General features: G+C 46.5%; 4 protein-coding genes across 4 annotated transcripts; 3 read left to right on the forward strand and 1 right to left on the reverse strand.

Annotated features, from left to right (window-relative positions):
* Positions 1-1,887: 1,887 nt before the first annotated feature.
* Positions 1,888-4,623, forward strand: F5891DRAFT_1189442 (uncharacterized protein; the record flags this gene model as incomplete). The annotated part of the gene is made up of 3 exons (XM_041367167.1): positions 1,888-3,655; positions 3,712-3,872; positions 3,925-4,623. The coding sequence occupies 3 exons, from the start codon at positions 1,888-1,890 to the stop codon at positions 4,621-4,623; spliced, it is 2,628 nt and encodes an 875-aa protein (XP_041225209.1).
* Positions 4,624-5,363: 740 nt separating this feature from the next.
* On the forward strand, positions 5,364-8,192 carry F5891DRAFT_1189443 (uncharacterized protein; the record flags this gene model as incomplete). Its single annotated transcript, XM_041367168.1, has 11 exons — positions 5,364-5,660; positions 5,706-6,007; positions 6,044-6,402; positions 6,452-6,576; positions 6,630-6,647; positions 6,699-6,752; positions 6,798-7,156; positions 7,210-7,247; positions 7,657-7,748; positions 7,797-7,943; positions 7,998-8,192. 11 exons carry the CDS (start codon positions 5,364-5,366, stop codon positions 8,190-8,192), a joined length of 1,986 nt encoding a protein of 661 aa, XP_041225210.1.
* A 602-nt stretch (positions 8,193-8,794) lies between these two features.
* Positions 8,795-9,265, forward strand: F5891DRAFT_1189444 (uncharacterized protein; the record flags this gene model as incomplete). The annotated part of the gene is made up of 1 exon (XM_041367169.1): positions 8,795-9,265. One exon carries the CDS (start codon positions 8,795-8,797, stop codon positions 9,263-9,265), a length of 471 nt encoding a protein of 156 aa, XP_041225211.1.
* A 1,286-nt stretch (positions 9,266-10,551) lies between these two features.
* Positions 10,552-11,589, reverse strand: F5891DRAFT_1189445 (uncharacterized protein; the record flags this gene model as incomplete). Its single annotated transcript, XM_041367170.1, has 2 exons — positions 10,552-11,388; positions 11,455-11,589. The coding sequence occupies 2 exons, from the start codon at positions 11,587-11,589 to the stop codon at positions 10,552-10,554; spliced, it is 972 nt and encodes a 323-aa protein (XP_041225212.1).
* Positions 11,590-11,649: the final 60 nt, after the last annotated feature.

Raw genomic sequence — 11,649 nt, forward strand, 5'->3', positions numbered from 1 at the left:
GCGCACAGGGGTGGGAAAGCGCGCGCGCAAGGCGCGAGAATGCGTGACTAGAAACTGGTTAGCTTGTGAAAATGCAAAGAGATTGACCTGTATGTGTTAAGATGCGCAAAACTAGATCTTGCTGACTGCTCCCCTCGCGGTGGGCTCCAGTTGTAGAAACAACAATACTGAGAGGAACAAAGAAATGCTCCTGACTGTATCTAAAAAGTTGTAGGTCGTGCGTTGCCTAGTCTGCTATACTTGAAAGGACAAGTGCATTCGACCCTAAAGGGGAAGCAGGTGCAGCGGAGATCTAGAGGTACACGCTTCAGCGAAGCGCGAGAAAGCGCAGGTGCGCGCAAGGTACGAAGGCGCGGGAACGCGCGCGCGTATTAGCGCGAAGCGCGGGAAAGCGTGCGCGTGTAAGCAGAAATAAGAGAGACTAAACTTATGTGAAGATATAAGCAAGATAAAGGATGTGAGATGTGTTGTGCTAATGAATAGATTTCTACTGCGACTTTCTAAGTAGTAAGTACTAGGTAAAGTTGGGTGAAAAGTAAGGTACATAATAGTATGTACTGCTGGCGCTTATATAGCGCGCCTAAGCGCGCTCATGCGGAGCCGAAGCGCTACCGAGTAGGTATGTAAAAATATATATGAGTGAGAAACTATGATAAAAATAAAGGTGGAACTATGCTAATAAAGGAAATGGAAATATACGCACTAGGGAGCTTGGTGGACAGTGGATGGATGCATCTGGATGGCTGGCGCTATAGGGCGCGCAAGCATGGGAACGTGCGCGCGCGTATACATCGTGAAGCGCGGGAATGGTGCGCGCATGGTGCGCGTTGCGCAGGAAAGCTGCGCGTCATATAGGAATCACTGTGGATGGTACACAGAGTGATGCTGCGAGTTGGTGCTGTATACTCCCTAGTGTAAAGTGCCATATCACACTATGAGATGCACGAGTCTCTACAACGCGTTCCCGCGCTTGAGCGCCCTATAGCGCCAGCCATCCAGATGCATCCATCCACTGTCCTCCAAGTTCTCTAGTGCGTATATTTCTGTTTCTCTCATTTGTATATTATTCCACCTTATTTTTATCATGGACCCTTACTTATATATATCTCTACATACCTACTCGGTAGCGCTTCGGCTCCGCATGACCGCACTTAGGCGCGCTATATAAGTGCCAGCAGTACATACTACAAGGAAGTTTTCCACTTACTTTTCACTTACTTTCCCTTTAACTTACTAGTTACCACCTACCATTTTACTTAGCAGAACATAGTAGAAGTCTATTTGTCTACACTTCGCATCTCTCTTCTCCTACCTTGCATCATATTATCACTTAAGCTTAGTCTTTATCAATTTCCGCATACGCGCGCGCGCTTTCCCGTGCTTCGCGCTAATACGCGCGCGTGTTCCCGTGCCTTGCGCGCACCTGCGCTTTCTCGTGCTTCGCTTCAGCGCGTACCTGTAGATCTTTGCTGCACTCGCTTCCCCTAGGGTCGAACGCGCTTGCCACCTCAAGCATAGCAGACTAGGCAATGCTTGACCTACAACATTTTTAGATACAGTTAGGAGCATCATTGTTCCTTGTTGTATTGTTGTTTCTACAGCGGACAACCGTCTCACCCTGTATAACAGCATGGAGCATGCTTCACAATTTTGGCTCAACAAGTATTGGGACAAGAACACGTATCTTCCTCTTTCTATGTAGCTTTTGATGTGGGGTTACCTTGTTTCTTATGACTTTCATACTGTGCAATGAACGGATTGGTTGAGCGGTCTAGCCTTTGGTTATTCTAGTCTGTTTTATTCTTAGATCACTAGTTCTGAGAATTCTGTCACTATGTGGCGATAAGCTTGAGCGCCCATCATTTGTCCATTGTTCAAGTACAAAAAATGGCATTCTTTTTCAGGACCATTGACAACGGAATCAAATTATTGTCATTGGTGTCTATCCCAGAAGTCACCGACGTTCACACTATGAACAAGATCACGTCCGACGAGCTTAATCGTCTAGTCACTCACGAGGGTTCACCAGAGGCCTCACAACTGCTTGGACACCTACTTTCTGAAATATTCCAGCCTTTCACAGAACCTCTTCCCAATGTATGCGACCTTAAAATACCTTTTGGAAAAATCATTCATCGCAACAATCACATCAATGAGAAATTCAGCGAGACATCACCAGATACCCTAGTGCCACTGTACGACACTGAAGCGAAGACTTGGAATTGGGCTCTTCCAGTCGACCCACCTGGAGATGATGATAGCAGCCTTCTGGGTCAGGTTGAGTTGTCAGAGAGCAACAATCCACAGGAAGCAACCCACAAAGAAATTTTTGCAGCATTTCTCAATGCTCTGGTTGGCTGCTTTGCAGCGTCACAGCCCAAACTAGTAGCCATGCGCTTTGCAACTAGCTCATGGAGTGCAGCCAATGCACATAAGGCATTGCCCGGCAGTGACATCAAGTGCAAGCCAGATATCGTTCTATCTGACAACATATCAGCAAAGTGGGGAAACATCAGAGTCTCAGCTGAACTCACGCACAGTCGCTACCAGCCTGCGATGCGACTTGGGAAGGCTGCAGATACCCATGCCTACCTTATGATGAGTGAGCAGCCCTGGAGGCGCTTTGCTCTCATATTATCATTCACAGACGAATATCGCCACCTAAGAGTCTTGATGTATGATCACTCTGGTGGTGCTGTGTCCCCTCGCTTCAATATCTACACACAACCTGACATATTCTCGCATATCATCGCGGCTATTACTTTTGGGAGTCTGGAGTGTGTCGGCTATGATCCCACTGTTTCCTTCTCGAGGACTGTTGCAGTATCCCAAAGCAAAGATATCTGCGTCTATCGTCCCATCAAAAATGCTTCTGCCCGATGTACTACGACAGATAATGCTGTTGCTGCATCCACCTCCGATTCTCTTTCATTTTCCGAGGATCCCGACGGAGTGTCAAGCAATGCTCTTGAATCATCAATCTCCGATAACTCTGATGAGTCTTCTAATGACTCTACTCATGACTCAATGCAAGGGAATCCGAGCGGCTCTCCCACACATGACTCAATGGATGAAGGGTACTTCCCCGCCCCTCCCCCCCCAGTGCACCCCACTGCAACCCACAGCGGTCCCCTTGTTAGCCTCGCATCCCAAGTACCCCAGGCTGAGATGACCGAGAGCATCTATTCCGTTACCCCTCTCCCTTCCCAATTCCCCTATTCTACTCAATCACCTGAACCCTGCGGCAAGATCCACATAGGGCAGACAATCTACACCATAAAGAGAATTCTTTTTACAAGCCAGGGCCTCGTTGGTCGTGGCACCATTTGCTACTTAGTCACCTTAGATGATGAAGACTGTATCATCAAAGACCATTGGGTTGTGGATAAGGATGATCGGGTAGTCCTGAACGAGATCAAGATGCTGGAGTTGATGGATGGTGTCCCTGGCATTCCAAAGCTGGTAGATTATTGGATCGTTGAACGGTCAGATGGCATGCCTGATGTTACCAAAAAATATCGGAAAAAGGAATGCCGGAGCACCCAGGGCACTAGTCGCACTCATGTGCGTCCTGTCTTGAAGCCATGTGGTCGCCCCCTTCACATGTTCCGAACACTTAAGGAGTTTGTGCGAGCACTAAGAGATATTGTTAAGAGTAAGTACTATCTAGTAATTCATGGGGCGTCTTGAACTGATGCTTTCTAATGTTAGTTCAACAAACTGCGGTGGAGGAACATCAGATTTTGCATCAGGATTGTAGTCTTAACAACGCAATGATCCTAGACGACATTAGTGGCAGGGAAGGCTTTCTTATTGACTGGGAGTTTGCGGTTTGCATCGCTGCAGATCATAAATATCCCCTTGGTGGTACAGTAAGTATACTTAGTATTGATTAGATATTCAGTTTATTGATTCATTTGCCAGGGCACGGTCCCTTTCATGTCACGCGGGCTTCTTAACCAAGTCTCAGTCATCCAGCAGGAAGCTGAGTTGGAATCTCAGGAGAAAAAAGCGACTCGGGGACGCAAATCAGTCGAAAAACTGAAAACCCCGAAATCGTCCTCTGATTCTAAAGCGCTACCTGTATCATACGTCCTTCAAACTTTTTCGGATGACCTGGAGTCCCTTTTTTTTGTGTTCGCATGGGCTTGCATCAAGTTCTGTGGTCCCAACAGCATGGTGCACAAGGAATGCTCGCCCAATTCATTACTAAATCAATGGACCAACCTTGACCTGGGGTCATGCGCCACCTTCAAGATCACTTTTTTTGCGAATCCGACAGATGGAAAGCATCTTATAGACGAATTTCACCCATACTTCAACCCCCTGATCCCCCTCACAATAGAGTGGTGTAGAGTTCTGGTGGACAACATGATCCACCCCGTCACCTTTGACACCATTCTTGGTGTACTCAACTCTCATCTCGACAAGCTTCCTGACGACGAGGAGCTCGTATCTACTGTGAACATGTTCATGAATGATGCTGTCATTCTCACATGTCGTGTCAAGGGCAAACAGATTGCTTCAGAGTCTTTCTCTGTGGCAGCCACAACACCTAAGCAGCAAAAGTCTCGCCATGGTGATACCGAGTCCGACTCCTCAGCATCAGGCAGTGACACATGACCAGACATGGAGCTTGTATGTATGAAAGATCGTTTAATTTGGGCACCCACTCATTACGCATATTCAGCTGTCATTCTTCTTTATTGATGTATGGATAGCATGCCGCTTGACTTTAGTATTTTTAGAACCTCGCTGATCGTCTACTACTGCCAGTGACTTGGAGATTGGGGCAAGATGTGCTTACAACACTTACTTACCAGCACCTCATTTATTCCTACTAGTATATCATTCTCTCAAGCTCACAATCGATCTATTACTAGTCTCTGTGCCGGATTACTACTATGTGACGTCTGGACATGATTACATAAGATTTTGACTCATGTGATCAGCAATCTGAGTCTGGCACTTACTAGAGTACTACTACTAACTGACGTGTTTTTCTAGTACATTTTCTAGCGGACCGCAGGCTGGACTCGGACATTAAAAATGTGCAGTTCTCCTCCTCCAAAGATGACCTGACGGCTGCACATCGGCTCAGGTCATGGTGTGTTTCTTTAGTACTGTTACTGTTACTAATGATGAAGTTTTTCTCGCTAGTCATGCGAATATTGAGCACGAGACATGATATTAAATCCTCGTGATGACTTAGGTGTGTTTCCTTATTACTATTGGCCTTACAAATGATGAAGTTTTCTCTTGCTAGCCATGTGAATATCGCACAGTACGCGCATGATATAAAACCCTTGTGAGTCTGATCTAATTTGTTAGAGTCGCCTTCTCCTGCGTTCTTTCTTGCAGTCATGCCTCCTCGCACCATCACCAGTCCCAAGAAGAAAAGGTCCAAGTGCAAAGGATCTGATGCTTCAAAGGCTGGCTTGCCCAAGAAGACTCGGGCTGCAGACGTTGCTGAAGTACCCGGTGCGGTACCTCTTGTATCCCTTGGCCTCATTGCAGCAGAAGTGGGAGACAATGCACCCCGGCGTTCTGGCCACCCTAATGCTGGAACTGGAGGTAGGACGATGTCTCTTGGCCCCGACATTCCAGTCAATCCTCAAGCCCCAGAACCGTGTCGTAAAGGTCGAAAGAAGTCTTCAAAGGTAAGCATCTAATTAATGTTGTTACTTACGTTGATTGGCCTGCAGGAGGTTCCTCCACCATATAGCTCACATCTAGATACCCATCCAGATGTCCCAGCCATGGATATCATTCACACAGGGCCCAGCTTTACATCGCAGCAACCTGGTGGAAGGTTCAGATTTGCTACTCCAAGCACTACAGAAATCGCTCATTCCGATACTACCGAGCTCAATCTTCAGGCATCGAACGACCCATATGTCGCCATTAGGACAAAGGTCGTTGAGCAGCGCGCTCCTGATGCTATCGCTGAGCAGAGAGCTAGGGACACAATCGCTGAGCAGCGAGCTAGGGACACAATCGCTGAGCAGTGAGCTAGGGATGCAATCGCAGAGCAGTGAGCTAGGAACACAGTCGCAGTGCAGCGAGCCAGGGATGCTATCGCTGAACGGCACGCCCAGAATGTTGTCCCTGAAAGTCCGGTATTGCCAAGGTCCGTGTTTTTGGAGCAGAACTTGGATCCAGCCCTATGCCAGGAGGATGATGCTGTTAGGGCTCAGTATCGTTTGAGGCTGCTAGGATCCGAGGAGCACAGTGACTCCAAAGGCAGTAGCAGAAGTGATGATAGTGATGACAGCAACAATGAAGATGCCAATGAAGAGGATGACGTAAAGGACGAAGAGGAGGGCGATAACAACGACACGGTTAAGGGCTCGCAGGATTTTGATTGGGGGGAGGTTGGCCGATGCCAGAAAGAACATCCAGGTAAATATTTCATAGCAATTTTTTTCTCTTCACTAATTCAATTTTGTAGGATTTTTAGAAGATGCACTACCTTCACAACCTGCAGTCGCTCGCGCTCTCACACCTGAATTTGAATTCCAGTACTCACGTGATGAAGATGACGTGATTGCCCAAACGAGCCTTGATAAAACCTCAGTAAGTTTTCTAGTCTGGCCGAGACCAATTCTCATTTTAAATTGTTTGTTCAGCGGAACAAAAGCTCTAAGGTATGATCCAATCATTCAATTGTATCATGCTTACATTGCTTTTCTTTTAAGGGCCTTCCGGATGGCTCACCAGGACTGCAAGGGCAACGGTCCCAACACATGGAGGTAAGATCAGGGAGATCATCTTAATTGACACTCATGATTGAGCAGACCATTACCTCAAAGCCCGACAACATATTGCAATGCCACCATAAGAAAAATGGAAAGCCCCGCCTTCCTGAGCCTGAATCCCTCAAACTATTGGATCAAGTGACCGAGTCTAGTGTTCAGCCATCGAAAAACAAAAAATCCAGGTCATCGCATGGTGGGCCAATGCCCAATCAATTATCTTGGTACAGGCTGCGCTGGAAAAGTTTTCTGGAGGATGCCAAAGCAGAATGTCGTGTGCAACACGCCCTGGAGAACCCGTTTCCAACTTTGGGGAAGAATCTACCAGGAACAATAACTGAAGTTCTTGGTGCAGTGTTGGTCGTGTGGGATACAAACGGCAAACAATTTGAAGCTGGCAAGTACTCATTCGTTCTTATTCGTTCTTGAACTCATCTGTCATATTGTGATGCAGGGGTTTGGCCAGAGCAAAAATTCAATATGACTCGGTTGGTAGGTGTATAATTCATTTTGTGCTGATACCTCAATGACGGTCTATACTGAAAGCTGTACGACAATCTTTCAACTTGGCGATCTGACTTGAAGAAGACCGCTGTAGGGATTCATTTCTGGCTGGGCTTGTAGAGACTGTTTTTACCTTACCTTATGTTGGCACTTTTGTAGCTTACATAAGCAATCAATCTTTTCACCAGTTACCAGTATGAGTCTGAGTGCTCAGTAGTTTTCTATGATATTTCCTCTCCTCTGAGCCTTGAGCCTGGTCCAGAAACCCTTTAGGGTCGAATAGCAGCTAGGTTCTGCAAGACCCAACACATTGTTCAGACTCACCCTCTGAATTGTTGTACCTTCACTGCCATAAGCACTGTACCAGTATCATATTTGCTTGTTCCTCCGCTTTCAGTCCCCGTTCAAGAACATGCTGCTTGGATCGAACATGCTGCAGCTGAATTAATCAAAGGATCATTTTTCTTACGGTTTGGGGTGGATGAACAGGTAAGTGATCTGGTGCTGATTGCAATTGTACTAATGGAAGATTGCCAGGGGAGAACACGAAACTTCGCTCATCCTGCCCTTCGTGAAACCGTCATCTCATTCTTCTACACAGGACCATACCAAATTGCGCGAAGGATGCCGGAGATCTTCCGCATGGAATTGCCACTTTCATGTTTGGCTTTGGTTGCTGCAGCGGTAACTTTCTCTCCTTTACCGATATTGTATGTTAATTTTGCATTTTATTATTAGTTCAATTGTGTCCTCAATGGCCTTGCAAAGAATGGACACGGAAAGTCATACCCAAATTTTTCCATGAAGGACTACGGACCTATCTATTGTCAGATGCTGGAATTGCTCAAATGTATCCTCAAGGATGCGTATCATGGGCCTAGACTGTTAGCTCAACTGCAAGAATGGGCTGCAGCAGGATGGCAAGGATCTTGACTCTGTGAAAATTTTCATACTGATTTTCATTTGTACAGGGCTGCAGCTATGAATTTCAAAGGAGTTGTTGAGGCGAGGCACGACCACCTGCAGATTCTTCTCGACTAACGTTTCGTCCTGTTTTATATCAACCGAGCATTTATTGTTTTAGCGCACCATATCATTGTATTCCTGATCGTGATCTAGTACCGTCTGTCATAGTCATGTGATTCAATATGATTTTTGTTTTAAATTCTGTCCAGTGTAATGTAAGCAGTACAGTGAGCAATGTCTGTACAGCTCCGATTCTCTGGATGCGCCGTGAGTGTCTGTACAAAGATGGACAGCAAAAAAAATTGCAATTTAGGTAGAATTTCGTAATTACTGTGTGGTCTGTGGGTGTCTGTACAGAGATCCACAGCGCAAAGTGTTACTGTGATGAACTGACTAATTGGGACCAAGCTGTAGAGCTTGCACACTGTGCAGCGCTGTACAGCACTGTACAGCGCCAAGTAGTTTACTGATGACTCACCACTTCTTTCTTCACACTCGTGCGCACTGGCGAGTTTACGGTACCCTCTCTGCGAAGCTTCGATCCACTGGTACACGTATGGGTAAGCGACATGAGAGACGAAACCGATCGCAATGGTTTCTGTGTAACCGTGTTCCACTTACCTCGTACCAAGGTCGCACTCGCTGGTGAAGATGTCTATTGGGCTGCTCAAACGGGCACGATTGATCCCCTTGCTGCCATGAAAAATCACCTCGACATTAACAAACCGTCCACCGGAGATGCCTTATTTAGCTGGAGACATCAGTCAGGATTACGTCCGTTGACGAGGTCGCAATTCCTGCAATGCTTGCAGACAGCCAGTGATAGTTTGGGTGGAGGAGCTCTCAAAGGCCATGGCATCCGCATCGGAGGGACCTTGGAATACCTATTGAGGGGGGTACCCTTAGGGATTAGCATGGGTATACCCATGGGTATCTGTGGTGATACCCCCACCCACACCCACCAAAAACCCACACCCACACTGGTGGGTGTGGGTTTATTCATGGGTACCAGGGATGGCTACCCATACCCATACCCATAGAGGGTATACCCATGGGTACGACATGAACAATTGGTACTACACACTTAGATATCTTAATGAATGTTGTAGTAGTACTGGAGACAAATATACTGCTAGTCTCACCTTGTTAATTGGCAGTCATTTGAGAGAGATAAAGCTAAATAAAAACCCAACACCAGTAAGTCTCTGAAAAATGCAACAATAAAAGTTGACATTATCCTTGTAATACTAGTTGAGACAAGTCTGTTGTGAGTCTTATTTTGTTAATCAGTAGTAATTTGAGCAAAATAAAAATACATATTGATGAGTTTGGCCAAACACAAGTTGTTATTATCATTACGTATCTTGATGAAAATTGTAGTGCTATGTAAGGTGAGTCTATGGCTAGTTTATCTTATCAATTAGTTGACATATCAGTAACCTAAGGATTGAACACTACTGAACCAAAGTTCAAAGTTGTATTTCTATAGTCTACATGTAACATGATAGATGGAATCAACATAGATGACAAAGATAGTATTATTGAAAATGAAGTTGTTGGCTATTCAACCTAGGCATACCATTCACTGAGACCACTACTAGCATATTTGACAAAGTTGAATCACATATCACAGTGCAAAGATAATTTTTTTGCCTACATACCCACTGTGTGGGTGTGGGTAGGGGTGTGGGTATCCTAAGTGCCTACCCCCACCCATACCCCAGAGGTACCCACACCCACGACCCACGTGGGTTGAGGATACCCATGCTAATCCCTAGGTACCCTTCGAATCGGTAAAAACAATCGGACGCTGGTCAAGCGACGCCTTCCTTCTATATCTCCGTTGACATGCAGTGATACTAGTGCCCTACTTACAGGACCGCCCAGTCTTAGAACTGTTTATGCGCTATGCGCTACCTTAATTTTCGTAAGTTCCGCGTTGTCTCCTAAAGCTTGGGGTCAAGCTGACGCTAGATGCGTCGTCACGCTCCTAATTATAGGGAATCTCAGCTCACTCTTGCCCCTCCTAAGAAGAGACCTGTCTCATGTTTCGGTCGAAAACCCCTTCGGGGTTTTGCTCAAACTCTCGTTTAATATGTTGTCTGCCTTTCGCTAGTCAGCACTTAATAATATGATTCGCGTGTTCTTTCCCTTGATCACATTCAGCTTCTGAACGATAAGCATAGATGAGATGCAATACATCTTGCTGTGTGATAAATATTACACGGATACCCGGATGTAATTCATATACCTCATTTGAACATTCAAAATTCTATCTGGTCGTTAGAATATGCAACAGCAATGTATACACGTCAAAGAACTCACACTAGCCATAAAATACGCCCTCAAGTCTTGCATGCAACTCGCTGCCCAACGCCTGCCGGGCAAATTCTGCTCGGTCTGCTATCCATTCCCCACTTGTTTCAAAACAAGCAGGGGGATAAACAACCGTTTCTTCACGAACCTGTCGATACCTCAGCACCTCACGCACAACGCGTCCATCTCCTTTCTCTACCATCATCTTCAACAGCATCTTGGCCGCATCCTCTTGCTCAGCCCCAACTTCCTCGGACCGAAGATCAGGCCAGATATTGCATGCCACGTGGTGTACCGCAACAAGGCGCAGGAATCCATCCACTGATCCTTGGAGAAGCGCACCGGCGTATTTTCCGATCATTTCGCCTTTTTCGATCGGGTACAGGAAATCTCTGAGATCCCCTGCGATGACCTGGTCCACAGGGGTACGTACAGTACACAACACATGCGCAAAGTCTGCCCATAGTATCCGACGATAGTCGATGGGGTAGGTTAGCGCGAGAGGTGGAAGGAGAAGGGATGCGAAGGTTGGGTGTGAGAAAGAGATAGCGTCGTATAGTGCCAGGAAGTCTGTGTGAAATTGGTAAAAAAGTGTGCCCGATCCGAGGAATGGCAGAGAGGCCTGCTCTAGGTCAATATCAGGCAATTTGGATGAGGGCGACGAAGCAGAAGCAGCACTGAGGGTGGACGGTGCCAGGAGGTCAGACAATAATTTCGAAACAATGAGGTCTCGGAACACTTCTTCTCCGTCTCCTGTTGCCGGTGAGGGATATTCCTGCTGTTGGCCGTGTTCGAGCATGAACACTTTTATGCAAGCAGAAACCATCTCTGAACGCTTCAGAGCGAACTAGTTTAAGCTATATCGCACCACAATTTCTTGCGTGGCTTTGATAAACAGCAGCGACGCGCGAACGACGTCAACTTCGGATGCATCCCACGACGAGGGAAGTGCCTTGAAAACGGGCGAAGACCCAGACCGAAGAAGATGGTCAATTGGTGAAGTAAGCCACGCATGAGGCAACGGAAGGCCAGTTGGGCGATGCGACATGAGCGAGCTGCTCCAGAAGACGGAGCAGTTTTCGCTGAACCGTTTGGATTGAGTATCTTG

Source organism: Suillus fuscotomentosus (genome assembly GCF_016647785.1).
Source record: "Suillus fuscotomentosus strain FC203 chromosome Unknown F5891scaffold_31, whole genome shotgun sequence".
In the NCBI taxonomy this organism is placed as follows: domain Eukaryota; kingdom Fungi; phylum Basidiomycota; class Agaricomycetes; order Boletales; family Suillaceae; genus Suillus; species Suillus fuscotomentosus.